The 23,327-nt window shown below is 36.8% G+C and overlaps 7 protein-coding genes across 7 annotated transcripts in view; 3 read left to right on the plus strand and 4 right to left on the minus strand.

Annotated features, from left to right (window-relative positions):
- Positions 1-232: 232 nt before the first annotated feature.
- On the plus strand, positions 233-3,636 carry LOC124460389. The gene is made up of 4 exons (XM_047011029.1): positions 233-445; positions 500-558; positions 2,002-3,522; positions 3,605-3,636. Exons 1-4 carry the CDS (start codon positions 429-431, stop codon positions 3,634-3,636), a joined length of 1,629 nt encoding a protein of 542 aa, XP_046866985.1. The 5' UTR covers positions 233-428.
- LOC6641591 (early boundary activity protein 1) lies at positions 614-1,982 on the minus strand. The gene is made up of 2 exons (XM_047011020.1): positions 1,873-1,982; positions 614-1,805 (listed from the first exon to the last, which is right to left on the minus strand). Exons 1-2 carry the CDS (start codon positions 1,873-1,875, stop codon positions 645-647), a joined length of 1,164 nt encoding a protein of 387 aa, XP_046866976.1. The 5' UTR covers positions 1,876-1,982; the 3' UTR covers positions 614-644.
- A 700-nt stretch (positions 3,637-4,336) lies between the features above and the next one.
- On the plus strand, positions 4,337-5,570 carry LOC6641590 (early boundary activity protein 3). The gene has a single exon (XM_002064531.2). The coding sequence runs from the start codon at positions 4,384-4,386 to the stop codon at positions 5,521-5,523; it is 1,140 nt and encodes a 379-aa protein (XP_002064567.1). The 5' UTR covers positions 4,337-4,383; the 3' UTR covers positions 5,524-5,570.
- A 277-nt stretch (positions 5,571-5,847) lies between these two features.
- Positions 5,848-6,850, minus strand: LOC124460360 (MAR-binding filament-like protein 1-1). Its single transcript, XM_047010965.1, has 2 exons — positions 6,751-6,850; positions 5,848-6,690 (listed from the first exon to the last, which is right to left on the minus strand). The coding sequence occupies exon 2, from the start codon at positions 6,686-6,688 to the stop codon at positions 5,879-5,881; it is 810 nt and encodes a 269-aa protein (XP_046866921.1). The 5' UTR covers positions 6,689-6,690; positions 6,751-6,850; the 3' UTR covers positions 5,848-5,878.
- A 594-nt stretch (positions 6,851-7,444) lies between these two features.
- Positions 7,445-8,346, minus strand: LOC26529274 (E3 ubiquitin-protein ligase RFWD3). Its single transcript, XM_015178561.2, has 2 exons — positions 8,264-8,346; positions 7,445-8,200 (listed from the first exon to the last, which is right to left on the minus strand). The coding sequence occupies exon 2, from the start codon at positions 8,194-8,196 to the stop codon at positions 7,465-7,467; it is 732 nt and encodes a 243-aa protein (XP_015034047.1). The 5' UTR covers positions 8,197-8,200; positions 8,264-8,346; the 3' UTR covers positions 7,445-7,464.
- A 5,935-nt stretch (positions 8,347-14,281) lies between these two features.
- The window catches only part of LOC6641588, a 28,115-nt gene continuing 19,069 nt past the window's right edge, over positions 14,282-23,327 (plus strand). Inside the window, exon 1 of the mRNA XM_002064529.4 lies at positions 14,282-14,518. The gene's annotated coding sequence lies outside the window, so the exon portion shown is untranslated. The remainder of the gene's footprint in view (positions 14,519-23,327) is intronic.
- On the minus strand, positions 19,632-20,169 carry LOC6641589. The gene is made up of 2 exons (XM_002064530.4): positions 19,969-20,169; positions 19,632-19,902 (listed from the first exon to the last, which is right to left on the minus strand). Exons 1-2 carry the CDS (start codon positions 20,134-20,136, stop codon positions 19,657-19,659), a joined length of 414 nt encoding a protein of 137 aa, XP_002064566.2. The 5' UTR covers positions 20,137-20,169; the 3' UTR covers positions 19,632-19,656.

Genomic DNA, 23,327 nt, shown 5'->3' on the forward strand with positions numbered 1-23,327 from the left:
ATGTAAATATAAAATGTTTATCGATTCATCTAGTTGATGGGGCGTTGAGCAAATAAATAATGCATTGTTGGAAAACTGATTTACTTCTTGTGAATTTCTCACTAAACGCAAAATGAATGAAATATGGCATTTGGTTAGGGTATTTAAGTTTATTGAATGTAAACACTCTGACATTCTGTCAGATCAGAATAGTCAAAGTATGTAATGTCATTTGTATATTAATAATTCGGCTTTTGTTTAGTGTATTTAAGTTTATTTAATGTAAACATTTTTACATACTGTCTGTTCTAAATAGTCAAAGTACACAATGTCAGTAGTATTTTAATAATATTTTAAATTCTAAATTAATTTGCTTAAACAAAAGAAAAAAAACAGAAATTTGCGACTTAATAACTAGCGAAACATCAAAACCATCATAATAATCAAAAATGAGACTGTTTAAGAGGTGAGTTTCCAAGTGAATCGAAGATTTCAGATTAACCAATATGATCTGTTTCAGACTTAGAGCAAAGGCAACCTCGAGCGACGAAAGGGGTACTAAATCCAATGGAGTTCCGGGTAAGTTGATAGTGAAGTGGTTAAACCTTATTCAAATATCGATACACTGGCTTAGTTTAGGATAATGTTTTGTCTTTGCTGTGCTTCTAATTTGATTTGCGCGGCCCACGCTTCAAACGCGATCTCAACATTTTATTCTCATCGGCACATTTTGTGGTGATGGCGGTGCGTACTTCACGTGGTGTCATGTCCATACTATTGGTCATTAAGTATACCAAATCGGCTACCTTGCGAGGGTCAAGCTGTTGCTTGGTGGGACGTGCACAGTCTCTGAAAGCTGGCGATGGTTTGCCCGACAGTGTATGATGGGCCAAAGTCTCACGATCGAAGATCTCGCAAAGTAATTTCCGAGTAATCGATGGCCCAGTCATATCCCAGTTAATCGCGTTTAAGCAAGAGCGAGATACTTGAGTGCCATTTGGTCCCAAAACGACCATAGGCGACGACTGATCGTGATCAAATTCAAATGTCGGACGCATCTTTTTGGCCTTCGGAGTTGATGTCATTGGTTTGGCCACACGTACGCGTTTGCCGACACTCTTCGACTCTGTTTCAGGGACATAGTCTTCATCGTCCGGATCCTCAATTAATGCTTCAATATTCTCCTCTTCATTGGTTTTGGGTGTCGAGGTATTGTGCTCGTCCGTGCCATCTCGAAATAGCTGAAAGTGTCCTGACTTTTGTGTATTCGTATCGGTTTGATCCATGTCCTGAACTTTTTCGATTTCAACCGTGAGCAAGTCAAGAGCAGTGCGCTTACTACGTTCCCAACGCTGCAGCATTTTCACCCTTGCCTCATTCACATTTTGAATTGTGTTTTCCATCAGCTGGTTGCGTTCCATATTGGCGAAGGCCGTGTCTCCATCAATGAACTCATCGTTCTCAAAATCATCCAGCTCCTCGTCATCGCTTTTGATGTTATTTAGCATTTGCTGGGTCTTTAGCAGCTTCTCAGCCGCCAGTGTAAGGGTATCCAGGGTACTTAGTTTGCCTGTGGGGGGATTTGTGATTTCTGATAGCTCAATGTTTCGCATTGTATGCTCGGCAAAAGTATCCGCTGCCTCATTTCGTCGGTGCAGCCTGTTTACATCATCATCTACGCTTTCGTTCTCCCCAAAATCTGAGAGATCGGTCCGTAAGCGGGTAATTATCTCCTCCACTTGCTGTTGGTAGAATGATAACTGCACTGCTTTTGCATTATAAGGCAGTATACTGAGTGCAAATTCTAAACGTTGCCGGCGATTTTCCTGAAAGAACAAACATAAAAGATCAAACTGACTGGTTTTTGCGGAGAAATAAGAGTTATTAACTTACCATATCTCTGGCTGTTGTCCAATTGCAGACTAACTGAAAGCTAATAGGTGGCTTCCTATTTTATACAATGACTTCAGGTAGACTTAGACAAACTACATATATATATATTTTTTTTTTATTACCTTGCAGATGCCAAAAAGGTCTACGAGATATTCCGAAAGCATCGCGTACCTGCTGGCGGTCCACCATGCAGCTGCAGCGCTTGCAAAATAAAGTTACTTTCAACCCACTCGGAAGACCGACTAGATGGGATTGAGGAGAAGCAATATCCCACAGGTACTAAGTTGAAAAAAGGATTTGGTACTGTCACAGCTGCGACGCAAACCGATTCCATCCAACAAACCGTATCCAGTCAGACGCTTCGAGAAGAGGATGAGAATACAAATGTAACTACATCCACGCAATATGAAAAAGACGATGTACCAACCAAAACTAAACTAACCCAGACCCAGTCTAATAAATCCAAAGAAAAGTCAAAACTGAAACCAGATAAGAAACAAAATCAGCGCAAAGGTTTCTGGAAGCGAAAAACAATAGTGGCCAATACAAACAAGCTTGACCAGGATAAAGAACGGCACTTCTTGGAAAGCCCAAAGGCTAAAGAGTCAGACCCTGACGTCGACAAGGACGAGGAAAATCTAGAGCCTATACAGTCTGTAAAGTGTCCTCATTGCTCTAAACTAGACGAGGTGATCCACAAACTCTTCCACTTACAAAAGCAATTAGAAAGTCATGAGTATCATATCAATTTATTGCAGCAGTCAGTCAATAAGCTTAAAAACCAGGAAACACAAGAAAAAAAAGATAAAGAGACAGATCCGTCTGTCTCAGACGGACTTTCCAATGTTCCAAACCAACCAAAATTATGTGACGAATCCTCATGTGAATGTGAGACCTTATTTCATCAATTTATGCAAATGATCACGAAACCTTCAGAGACTCAGAAAACGAAAGACTTATTACCCACTTCCCAAGAAGTCAGCTCGACCCAATTAGATGGAAATAATTGTCAAAGAGAAAAGAAATTTGATTTAGAATTTCTATTTAGAGAATTTATAAATTTTTTCATTAAGCCTACGGACAACTCGTCTTCCCGTGTTTGTGATAATAATAAGATTATTCAATCATTAAGCACTATATTTAAGCCCCCTCAAACGCTAAGCACTTGCAGTGGGTTATCTAAATTGGTAGACAAGAAATCGAATTCCAATATATCAGAGCTGGAGGAATGTCCTTGCCCAAGTCAAACTCCTGTTTCGAAGTGTCTTTTGGAGCGACAACAATCAAGCTTGTGCCAATTCTGTAAGAACAAAAATCTGTTAGTTCTCGATGACTTAATCAATGAGCTTATCATACTAATTGGCAAGCGAAGCTTGAAAGACGTGGTTCTAACCGTCCTGCTACGGGCAGACGATATCTATCATGTGAATGTTCGTGAAATTAAAAGCGGACGTGTCCTCGGATGCCTTCTAGTCAACGATGCGGCGATTGATGATGCCATTTGTTCTGGTCTTTTCGAGAGTATGCAAACCTATTGTGTTGTTGATGTACGTAGCACTATTAAGCCAAAGATTTGTTCTTTTGGCATACCTTTTGAATTCGTACACGACAAACGTGAAATTGATCAGCAAAGGGAGCAGGGCGGTGAAAGTGAGAATATAGATCAGAAAAAGGCAAAACTCTGGCAGCTTGCAGTTAAAATTTTGGGTCTACCCATGGAATATATGGATAGACGGTTTTCCGAATCCAAATCCGTTGAGCTAACTGAACACACATCTCATTACCGGCTTCGTATCACAACGACACGGAAAACAAAAAAGACAACGTCTAATTTGTTGTGAACATTGAAGTATTGGGCTGATTTTTATATATATTATAGTATCATGTGAAGGGTAATTTACAGAGATTTAAGGATTTTTAAAATAAAACTTTACACATATGTGCAAATTTACATGTCATATTTACATACGACGAAAAAAAAATAAAGCCTTTGCTGATATTAACACTATTAACGATAGCGAAATATTTAAATAAGATTCAAATCATTAAATTAATCATCGAACTGGGTTTTGTGAAGGGAAAAACTAACTTTAAAGATTGTTTAAACGATCATAGAGAAATTAACTTCTGTTATAATTAGAGATATATAAAAACTTCTTAACAAGTAGAAAATTGTTTTCGTCCTTCAAACAATATTATGTAAATCAGGTATTTTATATAAAGCAGGTACAGTCCGAGGTGTTACCCATTTAACGAGCAGCTGTTTGCAACCCAATGCTTAAATCCATTCAATTGCCACGCAGGTACCGACAATTTGAAAATCCATACTCGATCCCAATGCTAATCTGCGTATGGTAAATGTCCTGACCATAAAACTGAGTGGGATGCAAAAGGCAATGATAACTTTTTACCTGTGTAAGATCATTCGCTAATAATTTTGACAGTACTTAAAAGCCAGCACACGATCCGAGTCAATCATTAGTTTGCAACAGTTGAACAGACAACAAGAACATGAGCAATATTAGCAACGACAGTGGTTTGGATGATTCTGCAGTGGCGGTGGTCAATGCAGCCGCTGGCCAAAATGGAGGAGCTGCAACTCGACTCTCCTGGTTTCTAGCAGAAGTCGACGAAGGTTCCATGAAAACTGGTCGGCCCAGTGGACATTCAAGATTGTGCGTCCTCCACTCAATGGAGCTGCTGGAGAGCGATGTTTCGGACAAATATATGACGCGATTTGTGGAATTCCGTGTCAATGGCATGGTAGTAGAAGCCAAACTTATCTTGGCTGCCGATGACCGCAAATTGGTAGACGCCGCTCTGGTTACTATGAGCAAAGTACGACGCGAAGAGTCTAATGCCAGGCAATTGCTTGTGCAGTATACGGAAAACGAGGAATTGGTTCAAAAGTTAATCTCACCGAGCCGAGTTGTCTGGCTGAGCACAAAGCCTGAGTTGGGTGGCACACCGCTGGTGAAATTAGGTCCTGGATGCATTGCTCATGTCCTGTACGCTTACGATCAGCGAGACTATATGGAGAAAATTCTATTGAATCTGAAAGCCCGTTGTTTTGACCACGCCTTTGACGATAAAATTGAAGATGCGCCTAACCCATTGGACGAAAATACTTGGTTGCTGGTGCAGTTTAGCATCAATCCGGAAACTGTTGGCTATCGCGTCATTCAGTACAAGCAAACGATGTGGCGCAATGAGAACCTCTTCAAAGATGTCATAGCCTATATCCAGCTGCCCGGAACTGACATAGTGCTGCAAGCTGTGGTCATCAGCTATGGCCAGGATCGGGCCAAACAACAAGCAAAACTTGACGAATTGCGCAGTTTTGCCCTAGGTCTCAATTTTCCAGTACCAGAGGAATTGGATAAGCAGATTGAACAGGGCCAGGGAACAGCTTCACTTTTCACTCGCACCAGTAGCAGCATCTTCCAGAGAGCCGAACAGCGAGACGTCAATGGTGAGCATAAAGAGTTGAGGCACACTCTCGCACAGATGAGCGAAAAAGCTGAAAGTGAGGCAAAAATGATTATCGAGGCCTTTGATATTTTGGACAATATCAATAAGAATCTTCAGAATCGCTTGGATGTGGAAGCGATGAATAACAACGGATTGGTAGCTGAAGAAGGAGCGCAGTAGTTAAAACGATATATAATATAAATACCTGTAAATACTTATAATTATAATATTAGTAAAACAAAACTAATAAAATTAACCGCTTTTAAATTAAGTTACAAATATGTTTTGTATCTTACTGATGGATTAATCATGAAATGAAGACGCAGTTGGTAGAATATAACAAACCCGATTGATGTCCTTGACAGTCACAGACAACAAATTGACTTTGGATCTATACAATTCAGACTTCATTTAAAACAATTAAACTGTTTTCTTTTTTTTTTTTTGCCGACAAAATTCTCTTTTTTATTTATATTAACGTGTGCAAAACAGTACAAATGTCTATCACAATGTTATTCAGGGAAATTTATTCTTATTAATTACCGCTTGTGGAAGCATTAAATCCGAATAAATATATTAGATTATTGAGTTTTGCACGTGAGCGACATAATGGGCATGTTGAGTTCTGCCTTAAATGTGCCTTTACACACCCGTCCCCGAAAAGATGACCACATGGTAGAGTGACCAATCGATGATTCCCGCTTTCCTGCCACGGGCAAAGGCAAATGGGACATGACCTGCCTTCCTCTTCCTTTTTCAGTTGAGTTTTGAGTTGTTGATTTTCTAGCTGCAGCTTATTAATTTCAATGACCTGCGTTTTTTCACTAAGTTGTAGATGTAATAATTTCATTTGATTTTCTGCCTTTACTTGAAGCGACTGCAACTTCAATGCACTATTTGTGGCTAAACTTTCGGACAGTTTCAATTGCGAATCACGTGCAATCGACTCCAGCGAGGCAATAAGCTCTAAAGTCTTGTTTTGAGCTATGGTTTTTTGCTGTTTAAGTTCCTCCAGTTGCACCAATAAGCCATCTCGTTCTGCAGTAAGTTGTCTATTCTGAATCGTGCACTGGTCCATTTGCTGCATAAGGTTGGACGAGTTGGCGTCTTGATTGGACAGATTGGTTAATAATTCTTTTCGTTTTTCCTCAGTTTTAGCGATTTCAATATCAAAATCTGTGGCAATCTTTTGCATTGATACAGTTTGCATCTCGAACTCGTGTTGAATCTTTCGCTTGTCATTCCTAACCTGTTGTAGTTCGTTTTCTAAGCCGTCAATTTGTACAATGAGCTCTCTCTTTGTTTTTCTCATTAGAGAACCACGAAAATGAGTAATGGAATCCATATCTGCAAGTAGTTAACCTTTATTTAAACTTTTGCCCAAAGATTTATAAATTTAATACTTACTTTTTTCCGTAAAACCGCATTGAAACGCTGACAATAATTTCGATGTCAGTGCTGTAAAATGCTCTATAAAAGAAAAGCCAACATGTTTAGCTTTTCGTGAGTCACGAATAGTGATGGCAAATAAAAATTATTTGTCGATTACTCAATCTTACTCTCGAAGACGCGCGATTAAATGTAAAAAATTGAAAATGGTAAATTTACTTGAGATTACGGTGTTGGTAAGTGGAAGACGATGTAAAAAAGATTATGGCGCTGCCAGTCTGTTTTCTCTTTTGGCGCGTAGTATAAACTGTGTTTTTTTATACACAACTTATTATTAAAGCTATTATTCGACTAAAATTTCAATTAATCGAAAGTCATAGTCGTGCTATCACAAATTTCGCATAAACTTGTAGTGGGCGTTTTGAACATTTTATCAATACCTTTATTAATGAATGTATTGTAGTAATCAATTTTGTATATTTCTAACTTTATAATTTATATATATTAATATTAGTAGCTTCTAGAATTGTTAAATGTCTTTGGCCATAATATTTTACCATGTTACAGACTTGTGATTCCTGCAGAACTTTCAAAACTCACTTTGTACCTTTCTTTTTAGCTAAACATTCCTTTTTTTCCAAGCCCAGGAATAAAAATGTGCAAAAGTAGTTTGTGTAAGGACCAAATTTATTTTGATAAGATTAAGTTACAAATTACAATTGTTGCTTTTTATCAAAAATTATTTGGAAGCACATTCCGACCATAGATGTATATTAATTGACTGTTGTCAGCATGGGAACGACAAAGTGGACATTCCAGACATCTATTCAAGTGATCTCGTAGACAACTGTCGCCAAATAAATGACCACAACGTAGGGTAACCAATCGATGACATCCCAACTCTTCCCACGGACAGAAACAAATGGGACAATTCATGTTTTCCCGCTCCCGTTTAAGTAATTGTTTAAGGTTCAAGCACTCGTCAGCCTTTCCTTGCAATTCTTCCATTTGAATTGTGTAGCGGGCATCCTGGCTGCGTAATTCTCCCAATAATTGTTGTCGATCTTCTTCAGTTTCTGCCAGCCTGGCATGGTAGTCTTCAGTGATTTTCTGCATTGATGCAGACTGCTCGTTTACTTGCTGTTTAAGCTTAATATTGGCGTCTTTCATTTCCTGCACATGCAATAATAAGCCATCACGTTCGATGATAAGTTGCTCTTTCTGGGAACTGGTGTATTGAAGTTTATGCATCTGCTTTTCAAAATCTTCCTGAAGAAGATCGAAATTATTATTCGCCTCTTTCAATGCAATCGTTAGCTTATCGCGAACATCGCGCGCTTTTGTAAGCTTTTGCTCCAATTGAAATAGTTCAGTTTCTTGGAATAGGCTTTCAAAATCGATTTGATTCCATTGAAGAAGCCATTCGTCTTCTGCGTCGATTACATTGTCTGCAGTTGCATCCATGTCTCTAAAGAAGATAAATATATTTTTTAATGTTTTTTAAATTAAACGAAAAAAACTTTATACTTGCCTTTTTATTGTAGATATTAGGTGGCAAATAATGGGATTCCTTTAACTTATTTCACAAGTCTGTATATTAGAGCTGAAACAAACATGGGTGGTACTGTCGATACATCGGTGGTACTATCGATACACCGGTGGTACTATCGATACATCGATGGTTTTTTATTTTTGAAAACAAAAAATAAATCGCAGAGGTCTTGCTAGTGGAATTTTACCCTTTCGTTTGATACCAAATGTATGTACCTCAAGGATGTTTTGGGCCCGAAAACCATCTTTAAATAGGACCTATAAATATGGACTTATCGATTTCTCATTAATTTTTTTTTTCAACTATCGATTGTTTAATAAGTATCAGTGTGCGTAAATGCATGATCTGTTCAACGAATTTCTAGCACTGCGCTGGCGTTATTATTGGAAAAAAATAAGAAACTGATTTTAAAAAAGTGAAAAAGATTGGTTCGTTTAATAGTTTTGACTCGAATTAGAAAATAATGACATAGTTATATTAGAAAGCCTTTCTTCAGATATAATTGAGGAAAAAAAATTTTAACATGATAACTCAAGATTTTACCTAACAGAAGTTTAAATTTCGATATAAGGCTGTCTCATATGTATACTATAACGTGCAACGAGCACTTGTTAGGCAAGTTGGTACATATAGTACAGCCACGAGTGTAGTATACCTTTGCAAAAAGGGTACATACATATATGTATATACATATGTATCTATTTTGGTTAGAAGACTGCAACCCATAGAAGGAAGCATCTCCGATTTGATTTTTTTACCGCAACCTCTCCTCAAAAATATTATGCCAATGCCGGTGTTAGGCTGCCTCTTTAGAACTATCAGCTGATTCGGCACCGTGACGTCACTGATTTTGAGGACTATTTTTATAAATTTCTTCAGCAAATTTGTTTTTGTGCATATAAATGATACACTCTACGAACAATTTCTCTATCATTTAAAAGGCCGAAAAACAATAAGTCTGATCTGCTGCGGACTGGATTATGTTTTATTTAAAATTTATTTACACGTTTGGTCCTTTACTTAATTCACTTCGAACCACTTTGTGGGCGACACAGACTTGCCCTTGCTGCAGATTTCACCAAAAAAAAGTATGGCGATGCTATCTCTCTTATATATACATATGTACCCTAGGTTGCGTTTACCATTTGATTGCTATTGTCTCTCATTTTCGAAGATAACACAAGCCTCTACTCTTCTTTCTTGGTCTCTCTCGCCTTTGTTCTTATGCCCCTTAAGGGGTGCGAATGTTTTTTTGGGCAAAAAAAAAAAACTTTGTGATTTTTTTTTGGAAATCTGTGTTGAACCAATTTATTGAAACCTACGGAGCTTTTCCCAGATCATGGCAGGAAAAAGCAACTTGCGGTGTATCTCGGTCGGGAATTTTCTGAAGTCAAAAAACATTAAAATTTAGTCAAAGTATCATTAAATCCTCCCCCCTATAGCCTGCGATTTTTTTTTTTCACTTAAACATTTTTTATTGAAGTCTAAAGTCAAAACTTCAATTTTTTCCCCGAAAAATTCCGCCATTTTGAGAGTAAAAAACACACTTAATGAAAAAAAAACTAAACGTCGGGGGGAGGTATTTTATATTTAGAATATGTCCACCAAGCTTGAAATGAATCGGTCAAGTAGTTTTTAAATGACAGTGAACACGGACTTTGAAAAAGTCGTTTTGAGGAAAGCGCGTTTGAAAATTTATTATACTCAAACAGCTTCACTGAAGGCCAATCAGCCGATTTACTTCAAATTTTCACGCAAAATTCTTGAAATTTTCAAATTAAAAAAAAAAGAAAAAAAAAACATTCCCACCCCTTAATTTCCTGCTGGAAACTAAAGCATAATCTTCGGCGGGGCGTGCGAACGCCTCCCACCGAACTAATAACAGCTACAAGACTCATTTTTCAAAACCTTTACAATCTATACGTATAACATAGCAACAAATACGACTTTATTAACTTAAACAAGTTACATATAGACATCTATAAGATTAAAGCATTTTTTCCGTTTTTATATTCTGCCGCAGATTGTTTTTGGCCATTTAACTCCCAACTTTTACGCTTAACCTCGGACTTACCTTCATCTGCCCCTTCTTAGCCCTTGTAAGATTATTGGGATATTGACTTGCTGATTATTTTTATTTGCTTGCCAAACGTTTCAATTGAGACATAAAACTATGCCTCTGCCTTGGCAAATATAAACATTTAGACACGATTAAGTGTGCTGTTTATTTTTATGTTTAGTTTAGCGCTTCCGTTTCGTTCTCCGTGATGCCAACATCCCCCTATCCCCCATCGCTGCCGCTTGTCGTGTCTTTTTCGATATTACGTATACGTCTACAAACATATGTACATACATACATACATATCTATAGCAGCATCCACATTAAATGGCCTAGAATGAGATACCGAATATTTCAAACATTGATTCACAAGTATACATACATATATGTATATATATTTTGTATGTATGTATGTATATAAAAATTAAAGCAAAAAAAACCGAAACATTTGCCCGATTAAAGTAAGCATAAAGCATGCGATTTAGTTGCCCCACTGAAATCAATTTCAATAAAACATATACATACATACAGAGAAAGAAAGTGAGGGAAACAAAGAGGCGAAGCAGGACAGGGTAAATGTTAACTCACATAAATCAATAATAAAAAACTAATCAACACAACAAAGGAAAACATTTGATACAATTTAACAAATTTAATTCTTCTATGTATATGCAGTACATAAAAAAGTAAAAACTAAAATTAACACTCCTATGGCGTATAGATTTAATTTAAAATGCAAAGCAATCAAATTAAAAACGCAATGTGCCAGTCGAAACGACATCCCGACGAACCGACTACCCGCTGCTGCGTCTGTCAAGTCATTTAACAATTTCAATTTATGCAAATGCAACAGCAGAAACAAATTGAGCTATATAATGTAGAGCGTGAAGTAGGGGAATATATAGCAGGATATATTCAGCTTGGGGCTAGGATATCCCCAAGCCTCAAGCTTAAATCCTCATTAGTAGCAAGGAAGCGGATCCGCCGCCAAAAAGGGGAATACCAAAAATATTTCTGTTTTCTCTTTGCGTTCTCAAACTTGTTTTTTTTTTTTACATCAATCGATTTTAATATAAGATTCCTAAAGTAGTTCATTTTGGATGTCATCTATATATATTTATATCCTTAACCGTGTATGTGTTATATAGGAAATTTGAAATTGTAATTTGTCAATAATCTTCTAGTTGTTAGAATAACAAATAAGTTTTATTTCGCTTTATTGAATTAGGATGTCGGCTAGCACCCCTACTCAACTAAGCCCCTGGTATTTCTGCTGAAACTTCAACAATAAAAACTGCAAAACGAAAGGCCAATCCTTAAACCCTCGCATTAGCCTCGGAAGACAACACCCAAAAAAAAAATATACATAAGAGAAAGTGAATGTTGTGGAGTAACAAATGGAGAACTTACTGGAGCGTATTTCATCTTGGCTGCATATTTACAGTGCGTTGAAATATCCCTATTTTTATCTATGAAGAGTTTATGCCAAGTCCTCTTTACAAATGTAAAGTCGGAGGGTTTTAAGCATCCGGATTGCATGCAATTAATTTGAACTTACGACTGAAACAGAAGAAGCATGTCGACATTACTATAGCTAAGATGCAGAGGAAAAATATTGCACATTTATTTCGAGTTGTTTGTATTTAAGGACAAGCATTTAAGGCATTGACAGAATGCAGCAAATCCGACGTTACGTGTACGCAACCAAAAGAAATTTTCAAACTGTTTGCTGGTTCAAAATTGGTTTTCTTTTTTTTTGTTGACTAAATTTTTTGCTATGGCAATTTTTTTTTGTTAACTTGAACTAATTAAAAAGTTTCATACACATACACACATGACAGATGTGTGGGTATTTGAGTTGTGAGAGATGGCAAAAGGTGCCAGGTAAATTACCATTTTTTTCATCGCTTTTGAGTATGTGTTTTTTTGGTTTTTTTGTTATTTTACTTCTGTTAAAAACTTTTTGTTTGGCATATGTGGAGATGACAATTTGACATATTGTGGCACGACTTGCATTTAGCTCGAAATAAAACACAGCAACCAACAATTTGCTTTCACTTTTGTCCCATACCATCCCGCCCGCGGTGTATGTCTCCGCATGAGGAAGACAGTCAGGCGTCAATGTGGGATGAGGGCCAACGGGGATGATGCTCATGGCTCGTGGCTAATTTTAAGCTTGTTGCTTCATCCCAGCATAGGCAATAACTTTGCGAGTTAACCTAAACCGGGGGGTCAACACTGCTATCGGTTCTACTGAAGTTCCCATACCCTTTCATATAAAGTATTTGTACTAGCTTTAAAGTAATGGACAATTGGCTAGCTTTAAAGTAATGGACAATTGGACAATTGGACAAAATTTAGAATAATATCTAAACTTTAAAATAAATTTTATTGCTGGCCACAGCTTTAGAAATTATGAAAATTATATGTGAATTGCTTAATTAAGATAGAGGTGAGCCTGCTATTAACTTGATTGACTGGGAGAAAATACTGCGTAGTTTCAAGCGGAAAAGAACTTAAATGGGTATTGTATCCATTCAACAGGGTATCCAAATTGTCAGCATACACATTACAACCTGTGTCTGGCCACATGAGCTTGAGCGGTTTTAATCTTGGCTGGGAAAACCAATGTAAAACATTTTTTTTAGTGCAGCAATTTAGCAGAAATGCAACAAACTTTTGGCTTTATTTATTGGACAGGTTAACAGTCCAGTTTTTGGTTTGGGAATGGTTAGAATTTTTTTGAAAAATGTGTACAAAAAAAAATTATTGGAGGATCCTACTTGTTTGTTTATTAGTTTGCTAAAATGTTTTCATAAAATTAAGGTGGCATATAATAAGTATTTTTGAATTTTAATCTAAAGCTTTAATATTGAGAATTCGTTAATATTGTCTAAGGTCTAGGTTGAACTAAAAAATTTATTTCTATTTAGTCGTAATTAAATAGGATATATCAATTTGGTTTTTGTAAACAAAACTCTATAAGTTACATGGGTTAAATGATGCCCTTTACTAGTAAATATTATTAAAGTAAACTTTATTTTTGAATTTAATTTTATTAAGACTTGTCAGTAATTCTGATGAGGTAGCTAGCCAAATTCTTATTACTTTTAATTAATTTGTAAAAGATCTATCAATCGGTATCAATGATACGATTCCATTTCAAATATTTTGCATATTTGTGTGGTTTTTTGTCTTTGGTTTTTTATAATTCACTTGAGCCTTGTTAGGGCTAACTGCCTTGTGGCCAGCATGTGTGTGTCTCATCCTTCTTCATCTTCTTTGCAAAACACTTGCCATTTTATGTTGCCAGCAAATTTTCTTGATTGCCTTGGCTTTGGCATTTCCCTTTTCTTTTTCTTTTGTTTTTTTTTCTGTTGCTGCTGTTTTTCTTGCTTATGCGTCGTCATCTTTCTTTTGGCGCTTTTCCCCCCTTTTTTGCTCTTTTTTTTGGTCGTTTGTGCTGTTGCTTTTGATTTGGTTTTTTTTTCTCTGACAGTGATTTTGACATTTCACGCGCATTTGTTTGTTATGCTTCTCTGGCCCCAGCAGAGAAAGGTCAACTTCACGTTATCCTTATATGTCGGCTATATAAATAAAAAGCCTTTGACTGTGCCTTTGGCCAATGGCTTTGGGCTCATTAACATTTCTGTGATGGCACGTGGCAACAATGACGCCTGGGCCGGTTTGCCGCTCCCCAGTCGCACATTTTCCTCAAGTAAATTGATTTTCTGCCTATAACAAACAAAACAAACCCTCCTACTGCTTATATTCATTTTTCACTCAAAGCAATTATGAATGAAATTGCCTGGCCAAAATTGCTCAACTAACAGCTCAGCTGTTTAGCCACTGTTAGCCACGTTAACAGAGCACAGCCTCTGACACTATGGCCATTGCTCGGATTTCTCAGTCGTTTCACAGACGTTGTCGGGCGCGCATGTTCAACGAGTTCTACTCGGGTTTATAGCCAATGTCCAACATGTCGTATACGCGTTAACTTAAAGTAAATAATGCGAAAAGGAAACGCGCCGCAGTGACGAACAACAACAACAACTGCAAAATAAAAACAAAAAATAGGAAGGAAACCCAAAAAACAAAAACAAAACTGAAAACCTATTAAAAAACGATTTTTCAGCAAAATGTGGAAACGACAACCAACAAATTGAATATCAATTGTAAGCCAAATGAGAGTTAAATAATTTATACCCACATTCATTTTTGTTTTGTTTTTCGATTCATCAATTATTTCTATCTAATTTGTATCGTGTAATGCAAATGGAATGAACTGGAATTAAGCTTTGCCATGAGATGAGTTTCGAAGAAACAAAATGGAGTTTTGGAAAAAAAGGCTTGTACTAGTGCTTGCGGGTCACTTAAAATGCACGTGAAATCCATTTGTGATGTGTCACCTCTGCTATTTCGCATTTTGCCCTCAGGTGCCTTCAGTTTGTCAACGCTATTTCCGCTTCATAAAGTTAAAAGGTGTGAGAGGATGGCCTTTAAAGGCGCGGTGCTCAATTCTCTGTTTGATTTGCATATTGCTACCTGTCTGAATTTCCCCACACAGAGACACAGAGAACAAACGTGCGTCAAAAGTAAACAAAATATAAAGAGCGAACAAATGAAGAAACGCACAAAAAATGTGATAAAATAAGCGGAAAAATAGCTGACAAGCAACCTGCCTTTGCCACATGGATCTGACAAAAAATAAAACTTGAAAAACATTTGCCACAAAACAAAGAAAATTATCTGACCAGAGGCTTTTCCTCCTGCTTTTAGCTCATTTTCTTTTTTTTTTTGCTTTTATTTCGTGGGTGGTCCTATGGGGTGTAGACGTTTGGGACAAGTGACAGTTTGTTTGTTTGCTAGCAGGACACTTGCTCGTCGTTATCCCAGTCATTGTTGTTGGAAGCCTAATTTGCCTGCCGCCTTCTATATACATACATACATACGTACCTATAGATATATTTTTATGTATGTATGTATGTGTATGTGGCGTCATTATTCTTTCTTTTCCCGTTTGTTTGCACGCACTTTTAACGTGTTTATTCGGCCATAACGTAAACTAATTGAAACATTCTTTGGGCCCAGGCATACGTGTACACACAAGGCGTATGCTTATTATGCCAGGGGCGTGTCACGTTCTAGGGCTACCGCCTTGGAAAACACTTTTAACATGCAATTGCATTTCTTTTGCCTTGACTTGTTCTTTCACTTTGCCGCAGTTGCCACTGTCATTTGGCGCTTGCTGTCATCAGTCAGTAACAGCAGCAACACCAACAACAACCACATGGAAAACACTACAACCATAGTCCTAGTAGTCATCACCCATCCATCTATCCATCCATTCAACCCACTATCCGTCATACTCACCGTAGCCAACCAGCAATGAATGAAGTGAGCGAGTCGAGCCAAAAGCTGAGTGAGTGCCCATGGGCGGCGACTTGTTTACCTTGCCGCCTGTGTCTTAATGAAATGCAAATGCAAACAAGACATGGCGGAACTATGGAACTCATATGAATCTAACTTGAATAAAACTCAAAAGAATTTCAAGGAAATGAACATCCTATTAACAGAATATTTATTGGCTCGTATTAAATCGCCCATCATCATGGTAATGGCAGGTGACATTAATATATTCACATAAATATATAGATAATTGATCAGGGCAGTTTATTATTAATTTGATATTTCGTTTAAAGCAACAGCCTTCTGCTTTTGGTTAGGAGCACTGAAAAAAATAAGAAACGTTGACTTTAATATTCATTTCGAAAAAAGTCAAATTCACCCAGAAATTTTCACGGTGACAATATTATTATAGTCAAGATTTCTTTATATAGTATTATGTATTAATATTGATTGACAGCCAAGTCAAATTGAAAAGTTTCTCAAAATTAGGATAAGCAATTTTCATTCTTTGTGTAATTTGTATTTTTTGATCCACTGTCAGGCGTCTCTTCCATATGCATGTGATTCTCCATCGGTAGGCAGAGATGGCAGTAAAGCAACCCACCCAATGTACCCCAGACCAAGCAACTCACCTGTCTGCCTGCAATCTAATGGCACTTAGTAGTAATAACGTTCGCATTCGTTTTGTTTTTACCTAAACCCTGTCTCCAATGCCCCTCGGAGAGTGCTCTGCTGATTTGCTTGGGCAAACACTTCAATTTCCGTGACATCTGACAATTTGCCGCAATTGCATACATAAATTGCAATGCAATTAAATTGAGTTTTCTTTGAAAGAAATGAAATCATAAGGGAATAGGCATTAAATTTTTATTTATCATAATTTCAGATTCATGTCAAGTTTTGATGTAAATTTGTCATATTTACAGCTGCTGCTTATTTAGCCTTAAGTTGACATTTTGAAGGCCATAAAAACAGATTTGTGCATAATTCGAAAACACAAAAAGAAAAAAGTTATTTCAAGAATGAGGCTGTTTTAGACTTGGTATAAAGTCAACTTTATGGCCAGATATTAAGAGGAAAGTAAGAAAAGAGGTATATGGTAGAACGTGTGGAACTTATGAAAAGTACTAAAACATGTCAACTTTCCAGTACTTACTTTATTTAATGCTAAACATTTTTACGACTTTACGAGCTTTATATGCAGGTGCCAAAATTAAACTCTTAAGGTACCCACATCTTTGAATAACATTAATTAAGTTCCTTTCACTTGCATTGATTACTTCATCTTTACCCATCTTTTATAATTTTTGTTTTTGACTTAAAAGAATGCAGTTAACAACTCGTCAGCTTAACTTTTTCTTTGCGCAAAAATTTTCTTTTGAAATAGACTCCAAGAGAGTTTTGTATGTCGTCCTTTTTCTCGTTATATCGTTTTGACATGCACCAAACACTTGAATTTAATTAAGAAAGATTTTGTATACACAAACACATATATATATATATATATATATATATATACTTTTTATTAAGTTTTAAGCCGGAAAAGCTTCTTTAAATACAAAATTGGGTTGCTGATTAAAATACAAAAGTTAGAAGGGATGATGGGAAACTCTTTAAATACAAATTATGAGGCTTAATCAAAATTAATTTGCAAGTTTCGGCCAGACGTCTATAATCACTCTATATATGTACTTATAAGTATTTACTTTCATTGATTGACGCTGATTCCTCAATTTAGTTTTCATCTTGCATACCCTGTATACAAGGAGTAGATTAGCTTATTATTGTCTCGCACCATTTCAAGATAAATGAGTTAAGATAAAGAAATGGTAAATTACTTCAATAATATGAATCCTTGGAAATCAAACGCCCCATGGATCTGTTAGTATTTAGTATCGGCTTGGAAAAGTATTGAAACTTATATTTATTTATAGAGAATCTAAACTTCGTCGCCACAATTGTCCTATATGCTTATTTTCTTTTATTTTGCTTTATTGACGATTTTCTTTGCTGTGTTTTTATCGTGTGTCGCCTGCTGCGTTTTCATTAATTTTGGTAACAGCCAAAGGCAACGCCAACTGATTTCACTTTAATTCAATTTATTTGCCAATATACATGTATATATAGTAGCTATATATATATGTATTTGTAACCGCGATACTGATGTTGACGATAGCCGCCCAAGGGCTATATGGCAGAACAAAGTCACTTAACTGCTTATCTTGCTTTCGATCCATCGAGCAAACTAAGTCAAATCAAGCTAAAAGTTCGAGATGGAAATGTCGGCATAGAGGCAAGAAGGGGGTGTATGTTGGCGTCAGGAGGGGGTGAGGTGTGGCGGAATGAATATATGTATGTATGAACGACAAATTCATTATAATTTCTCTCCTTCGCTTCTCGAAATCCTCTGTGGCTGAGTTCTGGGGTTCCGTGTGCGTGCCAAGACATACGCCAAACGAATTTCCTCTCTCCGTTTGCGGTTGCCACACACACACACACACGCACAGACACACTCACACATATACAAACACAGGTCCAAAATGAAATCAGTTTAAATGCGCCCCAATGTGTCGTTTTTGGATTATGATTACGAGCACTTTGTCGTTGTTGCTGTGGGTTACCGAGGGCTGTTACGTAAGTGCCTGATTAAAAGACTCAAGATTAATATTGGAAAAAATGAACTTGACTTAATTTTTCCACTCATGTAATATTTATTTGTTTATCTGATCAGAAATTATATATAAATAACTTTCTTTTTTATTTGATTGGTTAAGTTACAAATCAACCCTTGTCTAACATGAACCCCAAGTACACACATATGCACAAATGTACATATAAAGTATACGCACATACAGTGCGTGAATGGGCCGGCGAGCCAAAGTCAAAAAAAATGAAGGAAAATATGCCTTTTTCTCACACAATATGCCCATGCCCGGCAAATTTTTGTTCTTTCCTTTATGCAGCAGCTAACAAAAATCCCAAAAGAAAATAAACCACAATCAGCATATGAAAGCGCGAATACTCTAAATTGAAAGAAACATTTGAAAATTGAAAACAAGAAAGAATTCAAATCCTTTTTCTTAAATTTGCTATCACAAAGAAGACAAAAATAGTCTTTCTAACGTAGAAGCTAGAGAAATAAATATATCACTACTTTCCTTTGGACAATCATAAAATGTCTAAATAAAGGGACAACAAAACAGTTATAAAAAATATAACAAAATGGGAAAGAGCTTACATTAAAAAAATAAAACTGCAATACGGAAGTTTTATATTTAGTTTTATATTATTAAGTTATTTCTTATGCTTTTGGAACTTTTTGCCTTTTTATGATTAAAAATAAGAATTTGGACAATATCTTGTAAAACCTTAAAAAAGACTTTACAAGTCTACTGAAACTTTGTTTAGTTAGAACTAAGCTTAGTTTAACTAATTCGGATAATCTTTTAAATCTATTTCAACATATAGTTTGAATACTTTTTACAGACTATTATTATACTGTTTATACTTAAGTAAAGATACCTTTTGGTTACCCTATATTTATGGTCTTAAAAACCTGAAAATTGTGCTCTGAAATTTCTCTTCAGCTTTTGTCGGTCCTTTAAAGCAACAGAACCGGAACAAAAACTCGGTTGTTTGTTCATGTGTGTAAATGCCTGAACGGTGTATACACACAACTACACTCACACCTACAAATGCGTATATGTGTGTGTGTTCGTGTTAAGTGCGGGTGTATGAGTGAGTGCCTTGGCATTTTTATGGCACTTTAAGTTTATGTTGAGTAATGCACACAAAAAAAAGGTCCACTCACTGGGCATAGAATAGAAGTTAAGTGTTGGATTATAGCAAACCTTCAGCGGTTTATTGTAAATGGTTCAATTATTTTTTAATTTTTTATTTTCTTTTATTTTTGTTGTGGGTTAATAGATAATTTGGGAAATTGCATATTGTATTCCCGTTTTAAAATGAACTCCAAATCTTTTATATTGGGCTCAGCTTTACGTAGTTTTCCCAGTTGTACCACTCGATCGCACACATCGTTTAGAAAGATATCGGCAATTTTCGTCACCACACGTGTTGAGTCATCGTCTAAACAGGCTTTCGGATCAATTCTCTTGAGAAATTCCATCAATTGAACTTTGTTTATTATCTAGAGCAAAGGAAGAGAAGAGAAAGAGACAGTTGTAAACGATTTTTTTTTTGATTTTGTACTTACAGCATCTTTGTTTCCTACAAAGAAATCGACAAAATCATCTTCGCTCCTCTTGAAAAAGTCACTGCTGGATCGGTTATTTGGCGAACCGGCGGTACTGCTGGTTGAACTGCTGCTGGCGCTGTTTGTTGAGATGTCACTATCTTCAATTGATTCAAAATTTAAATCCATGACTAGTTTTTGCTTCTAAATAAATATGGGAAATCGCATACCTCCTAACATAAAAAAGACTAAAACCATTTAGGAATTGCAAGGCAAATTAAGCAGTAAAAATATGTAGCATACGTTTTTGGGTAAGCAAAAAATAATAATTTGGCCTACATTATTAACGCTTCGAATGCTCGCAGAATATCACAGATTAGTGAATCCCAGCTGCCAGCTACAGCAACTCTTTGCCCATAAATAACAAGTTTAAGTCGACCGATTCTACACCTGGCCGCTGGGCCGTCTTCCCACCTGGCTGCCGCATTTCCTCTTCCGCTGCGGCATTTTCTTCTCCCTGTTCTGCTTCATCTTTTCGTTTTTGTTGTGCTCTCAAGTTGCGCTTTTGATTTATGAGCCCAGCGTTTGTTTTTTGTTGCTCTTTTTCTTACATACCCCTCCGCTTCTAAATAAATATCAAAAAGCAACAAATTGTGGCCATGCCATAAACGACCTTTTCTCCAACATTCTGCTTAAAAAGTGTAGTGGGCAGGAAAGCGTCGACCCTGCTTCACCCTATTTCCATCATCCTATTCCTATTCCCAATCCCATTCTCCCCATTGCCATCTATACTTATAAGACGACAACAACGCAACGACAATGTCGCAGTTGGCGCTTAATTTTATGCCAGACATAGTCGGGGGCAAGGCCAACACGTGCCTGGGGCTCACCAGGTGCCTGCACCCGCACTTCGCACTCTTACCCGCGGCCTATGATATTTGCCGTTTCTGGTTTTCAACATCAACCTTTTCATAGTGGTCTAAGAGGCTAGAATTTTTGGTTGTAAATTTATAAAATTTACTTCATAAGCTTCTAAAAACAAAGCTAATTAAGTGTCTTAAATAATAATTCCAAAAATTTGCTTTCATTTTGAGTTTGTTTGATAACGAAAAGGTGTTAACAATTTAGATTATTCGAAAGGAAGTGATACTGAGATGATTATTTATGACAGTTGGCAATAGTTTGAAACGTGACTTACGTAGTTTAGAATAAGTTTTCAAAGTTCTTCCAACTGTTGTAGTTAATTATGACCATATTTTCCTAGTTCTTGGAATCGATGTAAATTCATTTTCATAATCCCTTTTTGTATTATTTAATATAAGTATAGAATGTGTGTACCTACATTTTTTGTATTGTTTATCATTTTCGCTGGTGGGGTACTTTTCAATTGCACTGTTAACTGTGTTCCTGTGTCCTCCATGTCCTTGGGTCCTTATGCCCTTGTGTCCTCGGCTTAATAAAGTCGCCTACTTAAAGCGAACGACAATGACATTGTGCGTATGTTGCCAGACCAATACTACCACGACTTGTGGAGGGGAGATTGAAACGACCACGGCAGGAGGAGATGCAGGTGGAGGCCATGTGTCACACATCCGCATCCGGTGTTGGCATTGGCATTAGGCTACTACGATTACTACTACTACTGCCACCATCTGTCTCTTTCTCCCTCTTAGTTGTTTGTCATTTCCGGCATGCGATTTCCATTCTCATTCTTTTCCTTTATACGTTTTATGTACACACACACTCGTACAGACGCCTTTTTATATTCTCTGTGCACTTTCACTTGCCTAGTACGGCTCTTTGTCGCCAGCTTGATTCTTGTTTCATATATTTTTATCCCACTTCTTGTTTCCATCTCGCTGTACGGCCTTACGAGAACAAACCCGTTTGCCATTTGGCTTTAAATGCTTTGTGGTCCAAGTGGCATAAATTTTACTTTTGTCTGTCCATTGAATTGCTCACCGTGAACAAATGGCTCAAATGTACAGAGTTCCCTCTGTATATCGTATATATATTTTTATGGTTGAACTTATTTAATTTCCTGTTTTAAAATAACTGACAAAGTTTTCGTTTAGCCTAAAAAGTTATGATAACTAACCAAGCCAATGATAAGATCTAGTTATACTATGTGTGTGTGTGTGTGTGTATATGACAGAGGCTTTTCCTTTTCCATCATTGTGTTCGACGGAACCCGGCATATCTGCTTCTTGGCGTGCTCAGCATGAAAATGTGTCTCATTAAGTCGCCTTCGCATGGAAAAATATGCCGCGAAAAGGATTAAACGCCGCCAACGACAACGCCGGCGTCCATTAAAGACGTTCATTCCGTGTTTCCCTCTGAGTAGTTAAATGTAATTAAAAAATAAATAAAAAACGAAGAAGAAAACTTTAATGAAAAACAAGTAGAAGTGCGTTTGCTTTTTGCATTTATGAAATATTAATGCGCATTTAATGGAGATAAATATGGAAATGAGTATGAAAGTTGTGTCTAATTGTCTGAAATGAAAGCCTCATTAAAGTGTCGACGGCTTTAAATTAATTTTCAAGGGGGTATCTAATGGGGCTGGAGTAATCAGAAATTGTAGGCCACATGTTTGCCGCTGTGTGTGTCGACAAGCAAATGCCATAATCATGTGAAAATAAAAACCATTTTTAATGGCAACAAGCCAAGCAAATGTGTAAAAATAATGCCTCCGGCTGGCTGGTACGGGAATTAGCCAAAATAAGGACGGCGAATGAAGAGACAACGAAAAGGGGGAGAGCCTTGGAGATGTAACAAAGACAGAGCAAGTCTAAGCACAGACATGACAGAAACTCATTAGCTTTATTACACACACATTCACTGAGAGGAGAGACACAGCTAACCGCACAGACACAGATACAGATACAGTCGGACTGCCATTCAGTCTCTGGCACTGGCATTTGTATTAACTATTCATGTCTGAGAGGCATTTGAATAATTTTGACAAATGTGTGATTAATTCAAAACATTTTGCCAACTTTAGGCTCTCGTTCATTTTTTATATGACAGTAACATTAGCACTTCATAAACATAAACATAAACGGCACAAAGTTTTCGCATACGAAAGAGTTGTTCAAGCTCAAAATTCTTAAAGAATAAAATAGCCATGACAAGTTCTTAAAGTTGTTTTTACAAGTTCAAATATGGATTTTCACCTTCAGCCAACTTGGCTATTCCCACTTCAATTTTATTTGAATCAAACTGCCATCTTCCAGTCTGGTCCGACATTTATACAACAAATTTTACATTTTCTGCATTTGCAAACAATTTATCCAAGGTTTTCACTACTTGGAATTATATTCATCTTGCTGCTGTCGAAACTTTTTTTATTTTATCTATTGTTGTTTTCCATTTCTTCT

Source organism: Drosophila willistoni (assembly GCF_018902025.1).
Source record: "Drosophila willistoni isolate 14030-0811.24 chromosome 2R unlocalized genomic scaffold, UCI_dwil_1.1 Seg200, whole genome shotgun sequence".
Lineage (NCBI taxonomy): Eukaryota > Metazoa > Arthropoda > Insecta > Diptera > Drosophilidae > Drosophila > Drosophila willistoni.